The sequence below is a fragment of the Dendrobates tinctorius genome, unplaced genomic scaffold (genome assembly GCF_039654945.1).
Source record: "Dendrobates tinctorius isolate UK_male_01 unplaced genomic scaffold, ASM3965494v1 ptg000029l, whole genome shotgun sequence".
Lineage (NCBI taxonomy): Eukaryota > Metazoa > Chordata > Amphibia > Anura > Dendrobatidae > Dendrobates > Dendrobates tinctorius.
The window spans coordinates 11,756,709-11,774,813 of NW_027361697.1; the positions used below are offsets into that span (position 1 = coordinate 11,756,709).

The 18,105-nt window shown below is 43.0% G+C and overlaps 1 protein-coding gene across 2 annotated transcripts in view; it reads right to left on the reverse strand.

Moving 5' to 3' along the window:
* Positions 1 to 18,105, reverse strand: part of PALMD (palmdelphin) — a 48,440-nt gene that overhangs the window by 21,882 nt on the left and 8,453 nt on the right. For both annotated transcript variants that reach the window (XM_073571386.1, XM_073571385.1), the window contains one exon: positions 2,921 to 3,001. In XM_073571386.1, the coding sequence (XP_073427487.1) occupies positions 2,921 to 3,001 (81 nt within the window). The remainder of the gene's footprint in view (positions 1 to 2,920; positions 3,002 to 18,105) is intronic.

Here is an 18,105-nt window from a genome sequence, read left to right on the forward strand (position 1 = left end):
GGTTCTGATTGTCACTAATGGGGGAAGGCATTGGATGTAGCTCGCGATCATCTCTCAAACTTGAATGTGGCTCTCAAGGTAAGAAACATTGGGGATCGCTGCTTTAAAGGGTCTACCTCAAGAGAAAAAAACGAAACTTGAGATGTAGAAGATGGTTGGTTTTTTTTTCATGGCCGGAGCCAGTGTTATGCAGAGTTCACACGGGTGTGTAAATCTCAGCCCCATTTTGTTTGCTAATTGTAACCCTGACTATGTACAGCTCCAGCTTCATGATACAATGTCACTTGTATCAGATCGGAGCTTTGACATTATGTAACCTCTACGGTAAATATCATCATTCCACTTTAAGACAAGCATGCTGTCCACATACTTCTGAGCTCTTTGCAAATATAGATTACAGGATTTCCCGAGGATTAGATTACTGTACATATAGAAGACATATTGGATTTATTCTGTTCAGTAGAACATTGTGTACAGAGGAGCGAATGCCATGTCCCCGACTGTGACAATAAATATCCCACCACAGCAGAAAGGCATTCCTTCTGTAAGAAATGTGTTCACTCCGAAGAGCGCGCACAAGGTAAATAAAGGGAGATGAAACTTCATTCCAGAGAACAAAGCCTCGTTCCTGAGCTACGCACGTTGCCAGCATGAGTAGTTTTGGCCAAGCTCGCACCTTAGGTCGGTTTCACACTGCAATGTCCGCGGGTTGAGTGCGTACCCACCGCGATGTTATGACCGGCTACAGATCTTCTGACCCAAACTCAACAGCCTCATGAGAACATATAAAGATGCAGAGTTCAGGTCAGGGACCAAGGCCAGTCCGTACACAGATCGCGAACGTCACACTGTGAAGCTGACCTTAAACCACCTACAAAAAAAGTCTGTAAGTCACTGGATTGTGCTATGCATTAAAGTGGATCGGTTTGCAGATTTCATAATAAAAACTGAGTACATTTTTATTTTACCTCTTAGACCTAAATAAACTCATGTACTTACTTTAAAAATCCATGTAAGAATGGCTGTATAGACCTTTGTAAAAACTTTCATTGCCCATTAAAATAAGCATTTAGTGAGTCTAACTTGCTGTTATTGGAGGCTTCTACAGCCACTCTGACATGGATTTTCAAAGTGAGTACAACCGTCTTACCCGGTTTAAGAGATCTATTTAATAATCTATATAGTTTTAATATGAAAGATGTTGACAGATCTGCTTTAAAGAAGCATAGTCCAAATTTTCCTAAACGTGATGCTGGTTTCACCAAAGAAAGCAGAAAAGTTTCAGTATTTAGTTTGATGCCTAATTTAACTCCACTACTCTGACAAACCCTTCTGAATCCCTATGTTTCCTCCCTGTAAAATAATAACACCTATAATCCCCCCCGATACTGGTGCCAATCAAGTGGTGTTGATACTGGCTCTCCCGGGAATCACTTGACAGTTATGTCATGCTATCCCTGTGCCAAATCAGCCCTGGCTTCACTCTCCCCTCCTTCAGTCAAATCCAGAGCTCCAGAGGAAGTGAGAGTTGCGGCTAACCTCTCATTACCTCCAGCCTCCTCTAACCTAGTGCCAAAAAACAGCAGCCATGGGTTCTTCTAAGCAGCTGCCTAGCACTATGAAAAAGGTGTAGGCTTACAAAGCAGGAAAAGGCTATAAGAGGATAGCAAAGCATTTTCAAGTTTCCCTTTCCTCAGTTCAAAATCAAATTAAGAAATGGCAGTTAACAGGAACAGTGGAGGTCAAGATAAGGTATGGAAGACCAAGCAAAATGTCAGTGAGAGCTCCTTGTAGGATTGCTAGAGAGGCAAATTAGAACTCTCACTTGACTGCAAAAGACCTTCAGAAAGATTTAGCAGTCTCTGGAGTTGTGGTACGTTGCTCTACTGTTCGGAGACACCTGCACAAATATGGCCTTCATGGAAGAGTCATCAGATGAAAATCTCTCCTGCAGCCTTACCATAAAATGCAGCTTCAGAAGTATGCAAAAGAACACCTAAACAAGTCTGATGCATGTTAAAATCAAGTCCTGTGGGCAGATGAGGTTAAAATAGAACTATTTGGCCACAATGATCAAAGGTATGTGCGGAGAAAAAAAGGGCTTAGAATTTTAGGAAAAAAACATCTCACCAACCATTATGCATGGGGGTCTCTCAATGATGCTTTGGGGCTGTGTTGCAGCCAATGGCACAGGGAACATTTCACAGGAAGAGGGGTGGATTCAATTAAATTTGATGCAAACATAATACCATCTGTTAAAAAGCTCAAGGTGAAAAGAGGATGGTTTCCACAAATGGATTAGATCTTAAAAGCACACGTCAAAATCCACAATACACGACCTGAAAAGGCGCAAGCTGAAGGTTTTACCATGGTCCTCACAGTCCCCTGATCTGAGCATCAATGAAAATCTGTGGCTATACCTCAAATTAGCAGTGCATGCAAAATGACCCAGGAATCTCACAGAACTGGAAGAATTTTCCAAAGAAGAAAGGATGAAAATCCCTCAAACAAGAACTGAAAGACTCTTGTCTGGCTACAAAAAGCGTTTACAAGCTGTGATACTTTTAAAATGGGGTGCTACTAGATACGAACCATGAAGATTGCCCAAACTTTTGCATCTGTCCATTTTCCTTTTTGTAATTTTTAAAAACATAAGATGAAAATATATATATGTTTGCCTAAAAAACAAAGTAAATGTGTCATCTTTAACTTTAGGCCTTTCAGACATCAATTCATCTTCAACTTGCTTAACAGTCCACAAAAACAGTAATTTTGACTAGGGGTGCCCAAACTTTTACATACGACTGTATATGGCAGTCATCATATTATATGGCACTGTGTATTAACAATTGCTCATTGCTTAATGAATTAGATCCTAAAATTTTGTAGGTATCAAACCTGTCTAGTTTTTTTTTTGTACCTGTAAGTGATGTAGCTTTAGTTTCTCCTCCTCAATTTTAAGGCGTCTTTGAGCAATTTCCTCTTGTAGCTTCCTCTTATCCTGGGGGGAAAAAAATGAAAACCGTCAATTTAACCTAAAAAATAAAAAGTATACTGTGCCTGGCATCCAGCTGAAAGGGTCGTTTGGCGAGACTGGCAATACAAATCATATACACGCAGGAGCACTTACTCGCCAGAGTGCTCCTGTGTTCTCTACGAGAAAGCTGCCGCCCGAAGGGGGCATGGCCTGGACATAGCACCGAGAGGATGCACACACTAAGAGCACGCTCTTCAGGCCATGTTCCTGGAGGAATTATAAACAATTTAAAGCCTCCCACATGCGGTCCATTACAGGAAAGACAGCCGAGATTAGACTTCAATCCTCCACCTCTGTCAGCACATGTGATGTGTAGCGTTTATCAGTAACCTCATCTTTACGCGCAGCAGCCAGCGCCATTACTGCCTCCCCTCAGCGTGAAACAAGAAGCAGTCTTAACCCTCATGATGAGGAGATTCTGATATGGGGAACACCATCTTTAATTTGAAGCATCATATTGCGTGGTTCCCTACTAAACAAGACATGGAGCAAAATATATGCAGAGGCCGTAGACCATATACAAAACTGAAATATGTTCCCTCACTTGTAGCTTGTCACAGCTTACTCACGAAAATTCTATCCTTATTCACTGACCCTAAAGTGAGACTTAGAGTGGCCTTGTATCTGATATAATTTCTATTAAAAATGGGACTGTGCAAGGGTGTCCCTTATCACTTGTCTTATACACATTGGTGTGTAAAAAGTGGGGCGTGCAATATTATTCGGCCCCATTAACTTAATACTTTGTTGCGCCACCTTTTGCTGCGATTACAGCTGCTTGTCGCTTGGGGTATGTCTCTGTCAGTTTTGTACATTGAGAGACTGAAATTCTTGCCCATTCTTCCTTGGCAAACAGCTCAAGCTCAGTGAGGTTTGATGGAGATCGTTTGTGATCAGCAGTTTTCAGCTCTTTCCACAGATTCTCGATTGGATTCAGGTCTGGACTTTGACTTGGCCATTCTATCACCAAGATACATTTATTTGTGAACCATTCCATTGTAGATTTTGCTTTATGTTTGGGATCATTGTCTTGTTGGAAGACAAATCTCCGTCCCAGTCTCAGGTCTTTTGCAGACTCCAACAGGTTTTCTTCAAGAATGGTCCTGTATTTGGCTCCATCCATCTTCCCATCAATTTTAACCATCTTCCCTGTCCCTGCTGAAGAAAAGCAGGCCCAAACCATGATGCTGTCTCCACCATGTTTGACAGTGGGGATGGTGTGTTCAGGGTGATGAGCTGTGTTGCCTTTACGCCAAACATATCGTTTGGCATTGTTGCCAAAAAGTTCGATTTTGGTTTCATCTGACCAGAGCACCTTCTTCCACATGTTTGGTGTGTCTCCCAGGTGGCTTGTTGCAAACTTTAAACAACACTTTTTATGGATATTTTTGAGAAATGGCTTTCTTTCTACTTTTCCATAAAGGCCAGATTTGTGCAGTGTACGACTGATTGTTGTCCTATGGACAGACTGTCCCACCTCAGCTGTAGATCTCTGCAGTTCATCCAGAGTGATCATGGGCCTCTTGGCTGCATCTCTGATCAGTCTTCTCCTTGTTTGAGATGAAAGCTTAGAGGGACGGCTGGGTCTTGGTAGATTTGCAGTGGTATGATACTCCTTCCATTTCAATATGATCGCTTGCACAGTGCTCCTTGGGATGTTTAAAGTTGGAAATCATTTTGTATCCAAATCCGGCTTTAAACTTCTCCACAACAGTATCACGGACCTGCCTGTTGAGTTCCTTTGTCTTCACGATGCCTTCTGTGCTTCAAATAGAACCCTGAGACTCTCACAGAGCAGGTGCATTTATACGGAGACTTGATTACACACAGGTGGATTATATTTATCATCATTAGTCATTTAGGACAACATTGGATCATTCAGAGATCCACAATGAACTTCTGGAGTGAGTTTGCTGCACTGAAAGTAAAGGGGCCAAATAATATTGCACGCCCCACTTTTTTTTTTTTTTTAATTTCCACAAACATTTAAAATAACCAATACATTTCATTCAACTTCACAATTGTGTTCCACTTGTTGATTCTTCACCAAAAATTTACGTTTGGTATCTTTATGTTTGAAGCATGATATGTGGGAAAAGGTTGAAAAGTTCCAGGGGGCCGAATACTTTCGCAAAGCATTGTACATATACACACTTCACTCATTTATCTAAGAATAATTCTTTTTTACATATTTAACATTTTTAATATTCTAAAAGAAAAAATGTATATACTATAATATACTGCTCAAAAAGATAAAGGGAACAGGTAAACAACAAAATGTAACTCCAAGTCAGTCATACTTCTGTGAATTCAACACTGATTGTGATTCAATCTCTCCTGCTGTTGCGCCAATGGAATAAACAACAGGTAGAAATGATAGGAAGGTCACTAACATCCATGTGTCGGCTCAGTAAGAGTGTCTAGTGTTCCCTTTATTTTTTGAGCAGTATATATTCATTTTACTTATTTTTTGCTCTTTTACATTTTTATTGATTTCTCTAGCAGTCTTGAACCTGAGATATACAGTATATACTGTATCTATCTAACAATCAAGTCCACTTGAGCGATCAGTAAAAATGTAAAGGAGATCACAAAAAAAAGTACTATTATATAATATAAATTGTTATTCTTTCAAGAACATTAATGTTTAATATGTAAAGAGAAAAATATTCTTAGAAAAAATATATATATTTCTAAAATCTATTTGTAAAAATGTTCTTGTTTACATTTCTGTTGATTTCTTTTGAACGTCTGGTGAGTTGATCAAGTGGCCCCCCATTTTCCTGGAATTTAAATAAAACCTAAAGTAAAATAATAATAATAATAATCCCTTAAGGTGAACACTGGATAAAAATTATGAAATGGTAGAATTGCAGTTTCTTATTCCCTTTACTTCCCAAAAGAATATAAAAAAAATCAGAATTGCCTAAAATGGTAATAATAGCTATACTATTACTCGGACTGCAAATAACAAGCCTTGATAAACCTCTATCATTTGAAAAATGAAAAAAATAGAAAGTGAAGAGGGGCCCGCTGAATGAACCCCACCACTTCTCAAACTACATTTAACATCATAGTTATGAGAGTTGCAGACATTAGTCACAAAGGGTCTCCGGTTCCTGAAAGTTACTCCATCCACCCCCCCCAGCAAAGACAAATGTGAAGCTCAGCTGTCAAACTTGGTTATTGCAAACCTGACATTTGGGTCAGGAAAAGGGTTAAATATAGATGAAGAAACCATCTGGCTCAACAGTGGGTATCTAGGAAGAAGTAACTGGTAATTCAAGTTTCTGCTGGTAACGCAGCTGCTGTGCAAAGTGCCAAAGCCAACAGGACGGTTTTCCAGAGTCTCACCCACAAGAACGAGTGATGTAACAGCAGAGTTACACACACGGGTGTAGTTTGCTAGAAACAACCATATGACAAATCCATGGTAACTCCGTTTGTGTATGTGTGTTTGGGCTGGATATTGAGACATGCATACTCTTACAATAACATCTCACTCAGAGTTTTGAAGCTTCATATGAGCGTAGGTGTCATAGTCAGTCAGTTTTTTATGCTTACAGATTCTGAATTTTTTTTTAAGATAGATTTATTTTGATCTTATAGCTATCTATACAGTATATAATACAGTGTATATATATATATATATATATATACATATATAGATATATAGATATAGACTGCTCAAAAAAATAAAGGGAACACGTAAACAACAGAATATAACTCCAAGTAAATCAAACTCCTATGAAATCAAATTGTCCACTTAGGAAGCAACACTGATTGACAATCAATGTCACATGCTGTTGTGCAAATGGAATAGAGAACAGATGGAAATTGTTGGCAATTATTAAGACACCCTCAATAAAGGAGTGGTTCTGCAGGTGGGGACCACAGACCACATCTCAGTACCAATGCTTTCTGGCTGATGTTTTGGTCACTTTTGAATGTTGGTTGTGCTTGCACACTCGTGGTAGCATGAGACGGACTCTACAACCCACACAACTGGCTCAGGTAGTGCAGCTCATCCAGGATGGCACATCAATGCGAGCTGTGGCAAGAAGGTTCGCTGTGTCTGTCAGCGTAGTGTCCAGAGGCTGGAGGCGCTACCAGGAGACATGCCAGTACATCAGGAGATGTGCAGGGGGCCGTAAGAGGGCAACAACCCAGCAGCAGGACCGCTACCACAGCCTATGTGCAAGGAGGAACAGGAGGAGCACTGCCAGAGCCCTGCAAAATGACCTCCAGCAGGACACAAATGTGCATGTGTCTGCGCAAACGGTTAGAAACCGACTCCATGAGGATGGTCTGAGTGCCCGACGTCCACAGATGGGGTTGTGCTCACAGCCCAACACCATGCAGGACGCTTGGCATTTGCCACAGAACACCAGGATTGGCAAATTCGCTACTGGCGCCCTGTGCTCTTCACAGATGATAGCAGGTTCACACTGAGCACATGTGACAGACGTGACAGAGTCAAGAGACGCCGTGGAGAGCGATCTGCTGCCAGCAACATCCTTCAGCATGACCGGTTTGGCAGTGGTCAGTAATGGTGTGGGGTGGCATTTCCTTGGAGGGCCGCACAGCCCTCCATGTGCTCACCAGAGATAGCCTGACTGCCATTAGGTACCGAGATGAGATCCTCAGACCCCTTGTAAGACCGTATGCTGGTGCGGTTGCCCCTGGGTTCCTCCTAATGCAGGACAATGCCAGACCTCATGTGGCTGGAGTGTGTCAGCAGTTCCTGCAAGATGAAGGCATTGAAGCTATGGACTGGCCCGCCCATTCCCCAGACCTGAATCCAATTGAACACATCTGGGACATCATGTCTCGCACCATCCACCAACTTCACATTGCACCACAGAATGTCCAAGAGTTGGCGGATGCTTTAGTCCAGGTGGAGAGGAGATCCCTCAGGAGATCATCCGCCGCCTCATCAGGAGGATGCCCAGGCAGTGTAGGGAGGTCATACAGGCACGTGGAGGCCGCACACAATACTGAGCATCATTTCCTTGTCATGAGGCATTTTCACTGAAGTTGGATCAGCCTGTAATTTGATTTTCCACTTTGATTTTGAGTATCATTCCAAATCCAGACCTCCATGGGATATTCATTTTGATTTACATTGATAATTGTTATGTTTTATTGTTCTGAACACATTCCACTATGTACTGTAATTAATAAAAATTTGCAACTGGAATATTTCATTCAGAGATATCTAGGATGTGGTATTTTAGTGTTCCCTTTATTTTTTTGAGCAGTGTATATATACTGTACATACACACACACATACCTTTACAAGGAATCAACCTCTACACAAGCAGGTAACAAGCTCAACCTCTACACAAGCAGGTAACAAGCACTAAGAATGCCCAGCAGCAAAACAGGGAATTGGGCCCCACTCCACCATAGCTCTCACACTTGTGGCACTTGGCCCAATGTTAAACTATGTTAAACTATGGGGCAGCTCAATCTGCAATTATTTGCTCATGCCGATTCGGCATGCAAAAACAATGGCAGCATGCTGCGATTGCATCAGAGAATCGGATCACATGCAGCTATGCAAGTCTATGGGTGCATGTGAAACATTGCACTGCATTGGATATCACCCGAGTGCAGTGTGATTCCCACCAACGTCGGCAATGCAAGAAATGGAGAAATGAATTTCTCCGTCTCCTCTGCACCTGTGCTCCGATTCCACATGTGAGAGAATCAGAGCACAGGGCGCTGGCACACAGCTCATGCTTGCAGCACATCTGGAGTCGAGTGTTATTAGCATATAGTACCAGATGCCTTACGCTAGTGTGACTCTGGCCATAGGAGCCTATTCTCCACAGCTTAAGTGGGTTGTCCAGCCTTGGGGTATAATCTGGGCCCTGGTTAGCACTCATTGCCAGAGATAGCTTATGCTGCATGGTTAGGAGATGGTGGTCTGCGGTGGTTGCTTGAGAAAGCGTTTGGTGGATTTATCCGAGACTGTTGCTAGGTTTTGGGTGTGTGAGAATTCCCCTAATTCTCCTACTTTGGTTTTACCCCTGTTTGTGTGAGTAAATTAGTATGATTGGTATTTTCATTTAGCCCTGTTTGTTTTACCTTGTTAGTCTGGTTGGCGTATTATGGTGCTCTACTACTCCTCTCTTCCCTGGGTGGGGGAAGGGTGCAGACTGAGGGCGTATTCAGGAGCTAAGGCCAGGTACGTGGCCCCGGTGTCTTCACCATTAGAAGTAATCCAGGGAGCTGGGCGAGCTAGGGCACCCCTAGCGTTACAAACAGGGAAGGAGCCCCTGGTCCTGGGACACCCGACAACAGAGTCGTGACAGGAAGTGCATTGAGCGAGGCCTGACACGTCTAGTTGGAATGTGGCCTTGTATGCTAAGGCCGGACAACCCCTTTAAAACTTGTTCTCAGTAATATTTAGGAATAAACCACACAGTGATGTCACAGTGTAAAGATCAAATGTCACACTGTAGGGATAATGCACACAGTGAGATCACAGTACAAAGATAATGCACACAGCGACTTCATCTTGCAGACCTAACCACACACAGTGATATCATACTACAGAACTAAAGTGCACAAAGATATTTTCTCCCAGTGAGTTCACACTACAGGAATAAGGCACACAGCCAGGTTATAACACAGGAATTACACAGTGATGTCACATGCAGGTATAATACACCGATGATGTCGCAGAAAATAGATAATGTAGTGATGTCAAAGCAGTGCACCTTATATCTGAATGATATAGGCCAACTTCTGGTTGCCAAGTTCGATACCCTGGTAGTTACTCCCAGTCCTTGATGACTTACATGATACAATATCACAATAAATTGCAAGTTGGAAAACTTATTGCTAAAAATTAAATGGATTCCAGGAGATGGTGTCTGGTTGTGTTAGACAATTCTCATCACTTTCACATGTATGAGGAGACATTGCTTTTCATCTTTTTCATTTTCCTAGAATTACATAGTCACGTCTCCCAGTTCGGATGAGAATGTCCTTTCTATACTTATGGACCATTGTTATACTGGTGTCAGGTCTGCAACATTATCTCTGCTGCAGCCCTATAACCTGACCCTGCAGCGAATCACAGGGTATCTACAGGCTCCGAGCGTCTAGTTTACAGTCAGTACAATGTGACAAACATCATGTGGATGCTAATGTCTTCTGGCCTAGAATGAAAGCGCTGATAAATAATGGAGACATAAGCGCGGCGTACTCAGTAACTGATCCATACAAGTGCCACCTGCTCACGGACAAAGTAAAGTCTGGTGACAAGCGATTTATCCTGGACACATCAGTGCTCAGTTTCCTATAAGAATGTCCCCTTCTGCTCGGTTCACAAGCGTAGGAAAATGTGTCACCTCTAACTAAACCTCCGTCAGTGTCGAAAAAATGAGCCTGAGCTGTTCTATTTTTTTCTAATTAAATAACAGACAACATAAAAGAATGTAACCATCCTCACTTAAGTCAGCAATGTCCATCAGCCATCTATGGTGTCCACTTGGCTATAGCCAAACAACTACTTCAAAAGGGAATCTGTCACCAGGTTTTTGCCACCTCATCATTGAGCAGCATAATGAAGGGGCAGAGATCCTGAAGCCAACAATGTATCACTTAGTTTACTGGGTGCAGTATTTGGGACAGAATCAGAGTTTTTAGATGTCACATGCAGCAGAGCTGAGAAAGCTAGCCCCGCCCACACCAGGCTCAGTATGTACATAGCCTATAGACAATAAGCTGCTTATCACAGGACTGGGCGGAGTCATACTAGCAGTTGTATGCACAACATACCTGACAATGATAATCTGCTAGTGATAAAACCTTTATTATAAGTAAATAATTGCACGCAGCTTGATAAGTGACACATCATTGAATTCAGTATTTTAATCCCTAGCTCATGATATCCTCATATTACATGGCAAAAACCTGTTGACAGATTCCCTTTAAAAGATAACTATAATTTTTACAAGTTTAATTAATTATAGAGACTGTAAAATTTGTCCAATCGGTAAAGGTCCATGCCCCGAGACCTACACGAATTGCGTTAAACACAATTCTAAAGTGTTCAGCTCCTGCGTGAGTGAACACACAGAGCAATAGAAACTGTATCAGCCTGCACATTGCTCTGTGAGAATGTTGTATAGAGCTTAGCCTTACAATTGAGCCAGTAGGTGCGCTCTTCTGGGCACTATCTAGAGCAGTGCTGGTGAACCCATGCAGAGGCGGTACTATGAGCCCTCTCTGTGGGCACGCACGCCATCGTCCCAGCACTGAAACATCCAGGGACGTAGTGTAAGAGAGGGGGGTCCGCTGACACCAATTTCACCTGGATGTGCGTCCGAGGATGCACATTAAGGTAAAATGTATTGTGACACAGAGACCTGCTGGGTCCATTAACTGTAATACACTCTGCCATTCAATCAGAAGCTAGCAGCAGACAGCCGCTTCCCAGTGACGTGCGACGCATGGCAGTAACATCATGCACTGCCTGTACCAGCGCACTGAACTCAGCAGCCGGTTGCTGCGCTGGCTATAGAAAGGGACAGGCATGGCGTAGGAGAGGAGGAAGGTGAGTAGAATCCTTCTTTCTTCCTTTTTAAAATGTGCTGGAGAAAAATGGAAGAGACTGAGGATGGGGGCATTATACCAGGATGGGGTCATTATTCCAGAATAGGGTCATTATTCCAGAATAGGAACAAAACCTCAGCATTCATGTTAAATTGCTGTGTTGGCACTTTGCACTAAGTGAACAAACTGCCTTCTATTACATCCAAATATTTCACATTTTGACTTATTAGTCGAGAGCACCTCTTCACATTATTTTGTGCCACGGTTCCTAGTTGTGTCATTTGGTCTTGTTTCCACATGAAATCCGCAATTCTTCCATGAAGACCACTACTGGTCAGACTTCTCCACACAGAATTTGGGTGGTGCTACTGGTTGCTGCTGGTTCTGAGCTGATGGCACTGCTGGTCATCATCTGATTTTGAAGGGAAGTAACATGATGTGCCTTTTATCTGCTGCACTATGATTCTTTGGCTGACAACTGCTTCTATGGTCCTTAACATTGCTCTCAATGCTGAGAAAATACAGGCAGATTCTCATCCATCATGCATTATCATCGGGAAGGTGTCCGATTGGCTCCAAATTTATTCTCTAGCAGGTCAATGAACCCAAAACATACTCCGAATATCATTAAGAATGGTCTTCAGTGTCAAGAACAAAGAGGCCAGGAAGTGGTGATATGGCCCCACAGAACCATTATCTCACCATCATTCAGTCTGAGAAAGAAGCATTTGCGCTATCCTACATCCACACAAGATCTGTGGTTAGTTCTCTAAGATGTTTGGAACAACCTCACTGCCAAATTCCCTCAAAAACTGCACAGTACAGTATACTGAGAAGAATTGATGCTGGTTTGAAGGCAAAGGGTGACTACACCAAATATGGATGTGATTTAGGTTTCTATTTTGTTTATTGGCTTTTCGTTTTGTTAATTGATAAAAATAAAACTGTTAACTCTTATATTTTTTATAGCACTCTTATCAGATATGGGGCATGCAATCTTTACCATGTACAATATTTAGCCCCAAATAATGATTATACCCTGGTGGTCAGACTGCTAGTGGGTGTTTTTTTGGAGTCTGGAGTTTTCTTTTTAAGGATTTTTTTCCAATCCTTTGATATATTGTAGCAGAAGAGGAAAGAACTCGTATAGAGAGTATCTGCAGTGACAGGGACGCACTATTCGAGCTGTATATTATATCACTGCTTGCGGATAAGTTAATATGTCAAAGAGTCCAACTTTAATGGCACGGTTTACGGCATATCTCCGCCATGAGGTCTAAAGATCTTCACATGACTCGCCATCGGGTTATAAATAAGAATTGCACAACATACTAAACTTAAGGTTAATTGCCGGTATCACAGACTTTTCTAATTTGTAAAAGAACAAAATAAGCCTCGGGCGTCTAATTTGCTTTACGTGGGAAATAACTTGGCCACACTATAAGGGCGCTCAGAAGGACGCCACTTCACCTAATAGAATATCTGTACCTAGCGCAATGTGTAATAGTATATTATATAATCCATTCTTCCCAAGCTCCTCACTCCCACTGGTAATCCATGTATAAACCGTCCCTCCACCCACATGTAACAATCAGATTATACAATCACAACTATGAGGTGCTACAACATGAATGTAACCAGAGGAGCCGGTAAAGGGTGTAACTGCACCTCTCGGCCATACATTCAGTCAATGTGGTTGTCACTTTCTCCCAGAGTGAGTATGATCAGACGTGATAAAAAGAATGGAGTCCCGTGAACAGCATGGTGGATGGTGCATCTCAGCTTGGAATAATGAATGGATATTTGGATTTATACAACTGTTAGGATAGTATCAAAAGCCTAAACTTAAGGGCTTGCGTAATGTTAATGTGCTCCAATTCTCTTGCATGAGAGAATTGGAGCACAGGTATGAAGAAGATAGAACTTAGTTTCTCCATCTTCTCCACTGTCCGTGTAAATCGGACTGCACTTGGATGACATCTGAGTGCAGTCCGATGTTTTAAACGCATCCATAGCCTTATATGGGTGCGCATGGTCTGATTATTGGATGCACTTGCTGCATACTGCAATTTTATTCAAATGCCGAAATCCCGTAGATGTGCAATACGTGCACAATGGGTTCTAAACGAGTAATCCTCTACCAATGGCTCAGGACTGCATGTGGCAGTGGCCCTTAGTTTGCTGTCAGTCGGTGCGGGGGTGCGTTTACAGCCGCCGCTCTCTATACACAGCGCAGTGACTGAACTCACGCCAGCATTGCCCCCATGACTTAAACCAGAATGCTGCCGGGGGAATAATGTTAATTTCCTCCTGGCAGCATGGGTCTAAGTGCCGGCTCCGGGCAGGTTCACAATCACAACACTATTAACTTGCAGGTTACCCCCATAGCTGCAGCTTAATAGTGTTTTTTCAGGTGACAGGTTCCCTTTAAGTAACAAATTAAAATATTTGTTTGAAATTTCCGGATTTTGTGTTTGCTCCCGTTGAAGGTGTTTTGCTTGAACGTAGCTCCCAACCACCACCAAGTTGTGCATGTTCAATGTGTGATTTTACTCAGCAGCAAAATTTGGCGGCAATCATTTTTTTTTTTAAATGGAGTTATCCTTCCTCTAAATATTATATTAACTGCACAGATCATACATTAAGCGTATTCCCATCCCATAAAGCAATGCCATGTTGCTAATATATGCTATTACTTTGAGACCTCAACTGATCCTAAGTATGAAGAGGCCTCAAGGCTGATTCAGTGCTGCAGCCCTAGATATACCGTAGATGTTGCAGCCCCTTGATTCTCAGGGAAGGGGACACTTAGTCAACCCCACGTAAAAAAGAAGAATATATGAACATCCCCATAGATCATCTGAAAAACAGAGATAAAATATATTTGTGAAAAACAGACGTTTACCTGAGGCCTCAAAGTTTGTTAAAAGGACCAACCGGCGGCACCATATGACCGCCATTCAGCAAACTTTTACTGATGGGTGGTAATGTGGCGCCCCCAGGAGTATGGTCGCCACACTGGCTTTGCCTTCCTCCAGGGGAGGGTAATGCCAGGCTTGGAGGCAATGATGGGTCTCTCTCGCAGTCAATCCATACATGCAACACAGTTCCACTCCAGGCCAGCAGGGGGAACTCTGAACCAGGATTAAGGGGAGGAGTGCTCTCTGAGGGCCAAGAGGAAGGAGTTCAGTTAGTCTGCGGAGGGTGAAGTGTGCAGACGTGGAGAGAGAAGCTGGAGGTTGAGCTAGGAAGGAGAGCTCCCTCAGCTTGAGAGCGCATGAACTGGAGCCTGGTCTCCATGGTTGTATGGATGCTAAAGGTCCTGCAACAGATACCAGAGGGGTAGGAGGCTGTAAATGCCCTACTCCCATCTAAGACTTGAGGCACAACAGCAGCTTGGATAGAGAGCCGGGACTCAGAAGAGAAGAGCCCCCGAGATAGGCTACAGCTGTCTGCCGTGCAAGTAAGGTTCTTGAGAACATCTGACAGGAGGAACTCTAGAGTAACTAAGTACTGGAGTGCTTCACACCACAAGGCGCTAGGAAGGAGACTGCACAGCCCGTCTGTGAGAGAGAATCCCTGAGTTGCTTCCAGGTTAGCCTGCTCCGGTACCATCTGTAATCAGGACCCTGGACTGCAGTTATCAAGTAAAGGTACAGAAATTGCACCCCGCTGTGTCTTGTCTGTTTCCTACCCTGTCGGCACTGCTACATCCATTGCCAACCACATCTACACTGCCCTGTGGCTACAGCTTCACCTGTGGGGAGCTACACCATCTAGGCTGCAACACACCACCAGCCCCAGAGGATCTGCATGCAGCATCAGCTTCACATCTCACTTGCCGAACACCACAGGTGGCGTCACAAACTATTCCATTAACTACATTCCCCATTACTTGGGCGCCCAGGGCCACAGACCGGGTCATCGCTGCTGTGACACATCCCCCTGACACCGGCCCGGTACCGAGTACCCCACAGCCCTGGGAGGGCGACCCAGTTGCTTAAATGCCCGTTTGATCTGCCTATCGAAAGTATATGATGCACTCTGGGTAAACACTGCGCATGGGCTGCCATAGTTCTCGGCAGTGCGAGTCCTGTTTACACAGGACGATACACCACCGATAACAATCACCTTTTTGTGCTGCACAAAAGATCATTTCACCCGATGAACGTGCGTGTTGTGTCTGTGCACATTGATCAGAGACAGGACCACTAATGCACAGACTGGCCATGGGTCTCCTGACCCGAGCGTGATGGCTTCATCTATTTCTATGAGGCTATTACACTCGTGGGGAGAGCCACGGCCAGCCTGTGCACTGCAGTCCGATCTGGCTTCATGCCGATTTAAAGAAGCCAAGTGAAATACAGGAATCGGGAGCACTAACTACAGATTATTTACTAATCAATGAGGAGCTGTATATGCAAAATAGATGGAAAGTAAAGTGGTCGCTAGAGCAAATTTACAGCAGGTTCATGATGTCCCATTAATGTTCAGCTAGTGGTCACCACTGAGCCGCCTAAGGGCCATCAATAATGGCACTGTGACATCCAGAACCTGTGAGGCACAGCACAACTTTCTTATGAGACAAGTTTCCTATTTCTTTGGCCTCAATTTGAGTATGAAAAAAGGGACAAATTTTCTTCAGTGCGTGGATCTGATTTTCATTCTTGTCCATTTGTCCGTTTTCACCATCAGTGTGGCATCCATTCTTCTCATATGCAAAAAAAGCAGGAAGAAGATTTCCAACCTTCTAATGATTAGGCTATATGAGTGGCCCAATTTCTTTCTTCACACCGCACAAAGGCCGATAGAGTTTTATGGATCTATTCACATATCCATGAAAATCAGTGATTCGAGAGTTAGATCCTTGAAACTCAGAGCAGGTCCTATGCTGATCCGTGTTCACCTTATGAAAACCACTGACAGCACAAGTACGACAAACACCACCGAGTGAATGAGGCATTATGAAGAGAATAGGCAACGATGGCGAGAATCATCCAGCTCTATGAGCAATACTTGTAAAGGTCATGTCACCACCGTGACACAGCATTAACTTCAAGTTCACGTAATGTAACGTGGTAGCCGTGGGCGAGGTACTCTTGCAGCCCGCATGATGCCGGCCACAGTGGGTCAATCCAAAAAAAGTGAATAAAACTGAAAATTCAAGAAAGCAGAAGTGAGGTTCTTTCTTTCTTAGAAGAATATGTGTTGAGAATTATTGGGCAACTGTAAGGGGTGCCCAATAAGAGCTCATTTAGACGTTCAGGCCAATCAGTCTAGGCACGAACCACTAATGCACAGCCCGGCTGAGACTCTCCCGGACCGAGCATGACAGTTTCCTGTATTTCTATGAAGCTGACACGCTCGAGTTGAGAGAGCTGTGGCCAGTCCGTGCATTGCATATCGGACCAAAATACACAGAGGTCAGAATGAGCCCTTAGTGTACAGAATTATTATGCAGCTAGAAATAAGAAACTTACATTTTCTCATCTCAATTGTTTATTTTCATATGTTAAAATTGGCATAAAAACTAAACAACTCAAAATGTACAAAAATACATTTCTGACACTCTCTGACAAAATTTCAGTAACCAAAATAGCTGCCCTTCTTTTCAATAACCATCAAAAACTGTTACTGTGACACATTTATTCTCATGTGGATAACCAACTCTCTTCTGATCGGTCTCCCTCTAACCAAACTTTCTCCTCTCCAGTCCGTCCTGAAAGCAGCAGCCAAGGTGTATATCTGTCCAGCCAGCCGCTTCATCGATACCTCCACCTTGTGCCAGTCACTACACTGGTTACCCATTCGCAACAGAAAACAATACAAATTTATCTGTCTTACCAACAAAGCTCTCCACAGTCCTGCACCACCCTATATCTCATCCCTCATCTCCATCTATCACTCTACCTATGCCCTCCATTCTGCAACTGATTTAAGACTAACATCCTCCATAATTCAAACCTCGCACCTCCGTCTCCAAGACTTCTCTGGTGCTGCCTCAGTTTTCTGGAATGCGCTTCCCTAAATGATTCTACTAATATGTAGTCCCCATGTTTTTAAATGTGCTTTAAAAACACTTCTTTAGACAGGCTTAACTCTCCCCTGTTCCCTCCTACTAAAATGCTAATCAGAATCTACTCCCTCCTATTCATCATTCTCCACATCACCCATGCACCCAATAACACACGGTAACTGTACTCTGACAGATCCTGGCTGATGGCCATGCAGCTTTTTATGAAAACCCATTTTTATTATAATGATGGCTGGACCATATATAACAGGCACGTTTTACCCATTTTCCTTATATTGTAAGCTTACGAGCGGACCCTCACTCCTACTGTAACTTTTAAACTATATGTTACTTTGTATTATCTGTACATGTCCCCGACTCAGTTGTAAAATGCTGCAGAATATATTGGCGCTATATAAATATAATAATAATTTTATTATTATTACAGAGACTATGGGAAAACTCAATTTTACCAACTCCCATC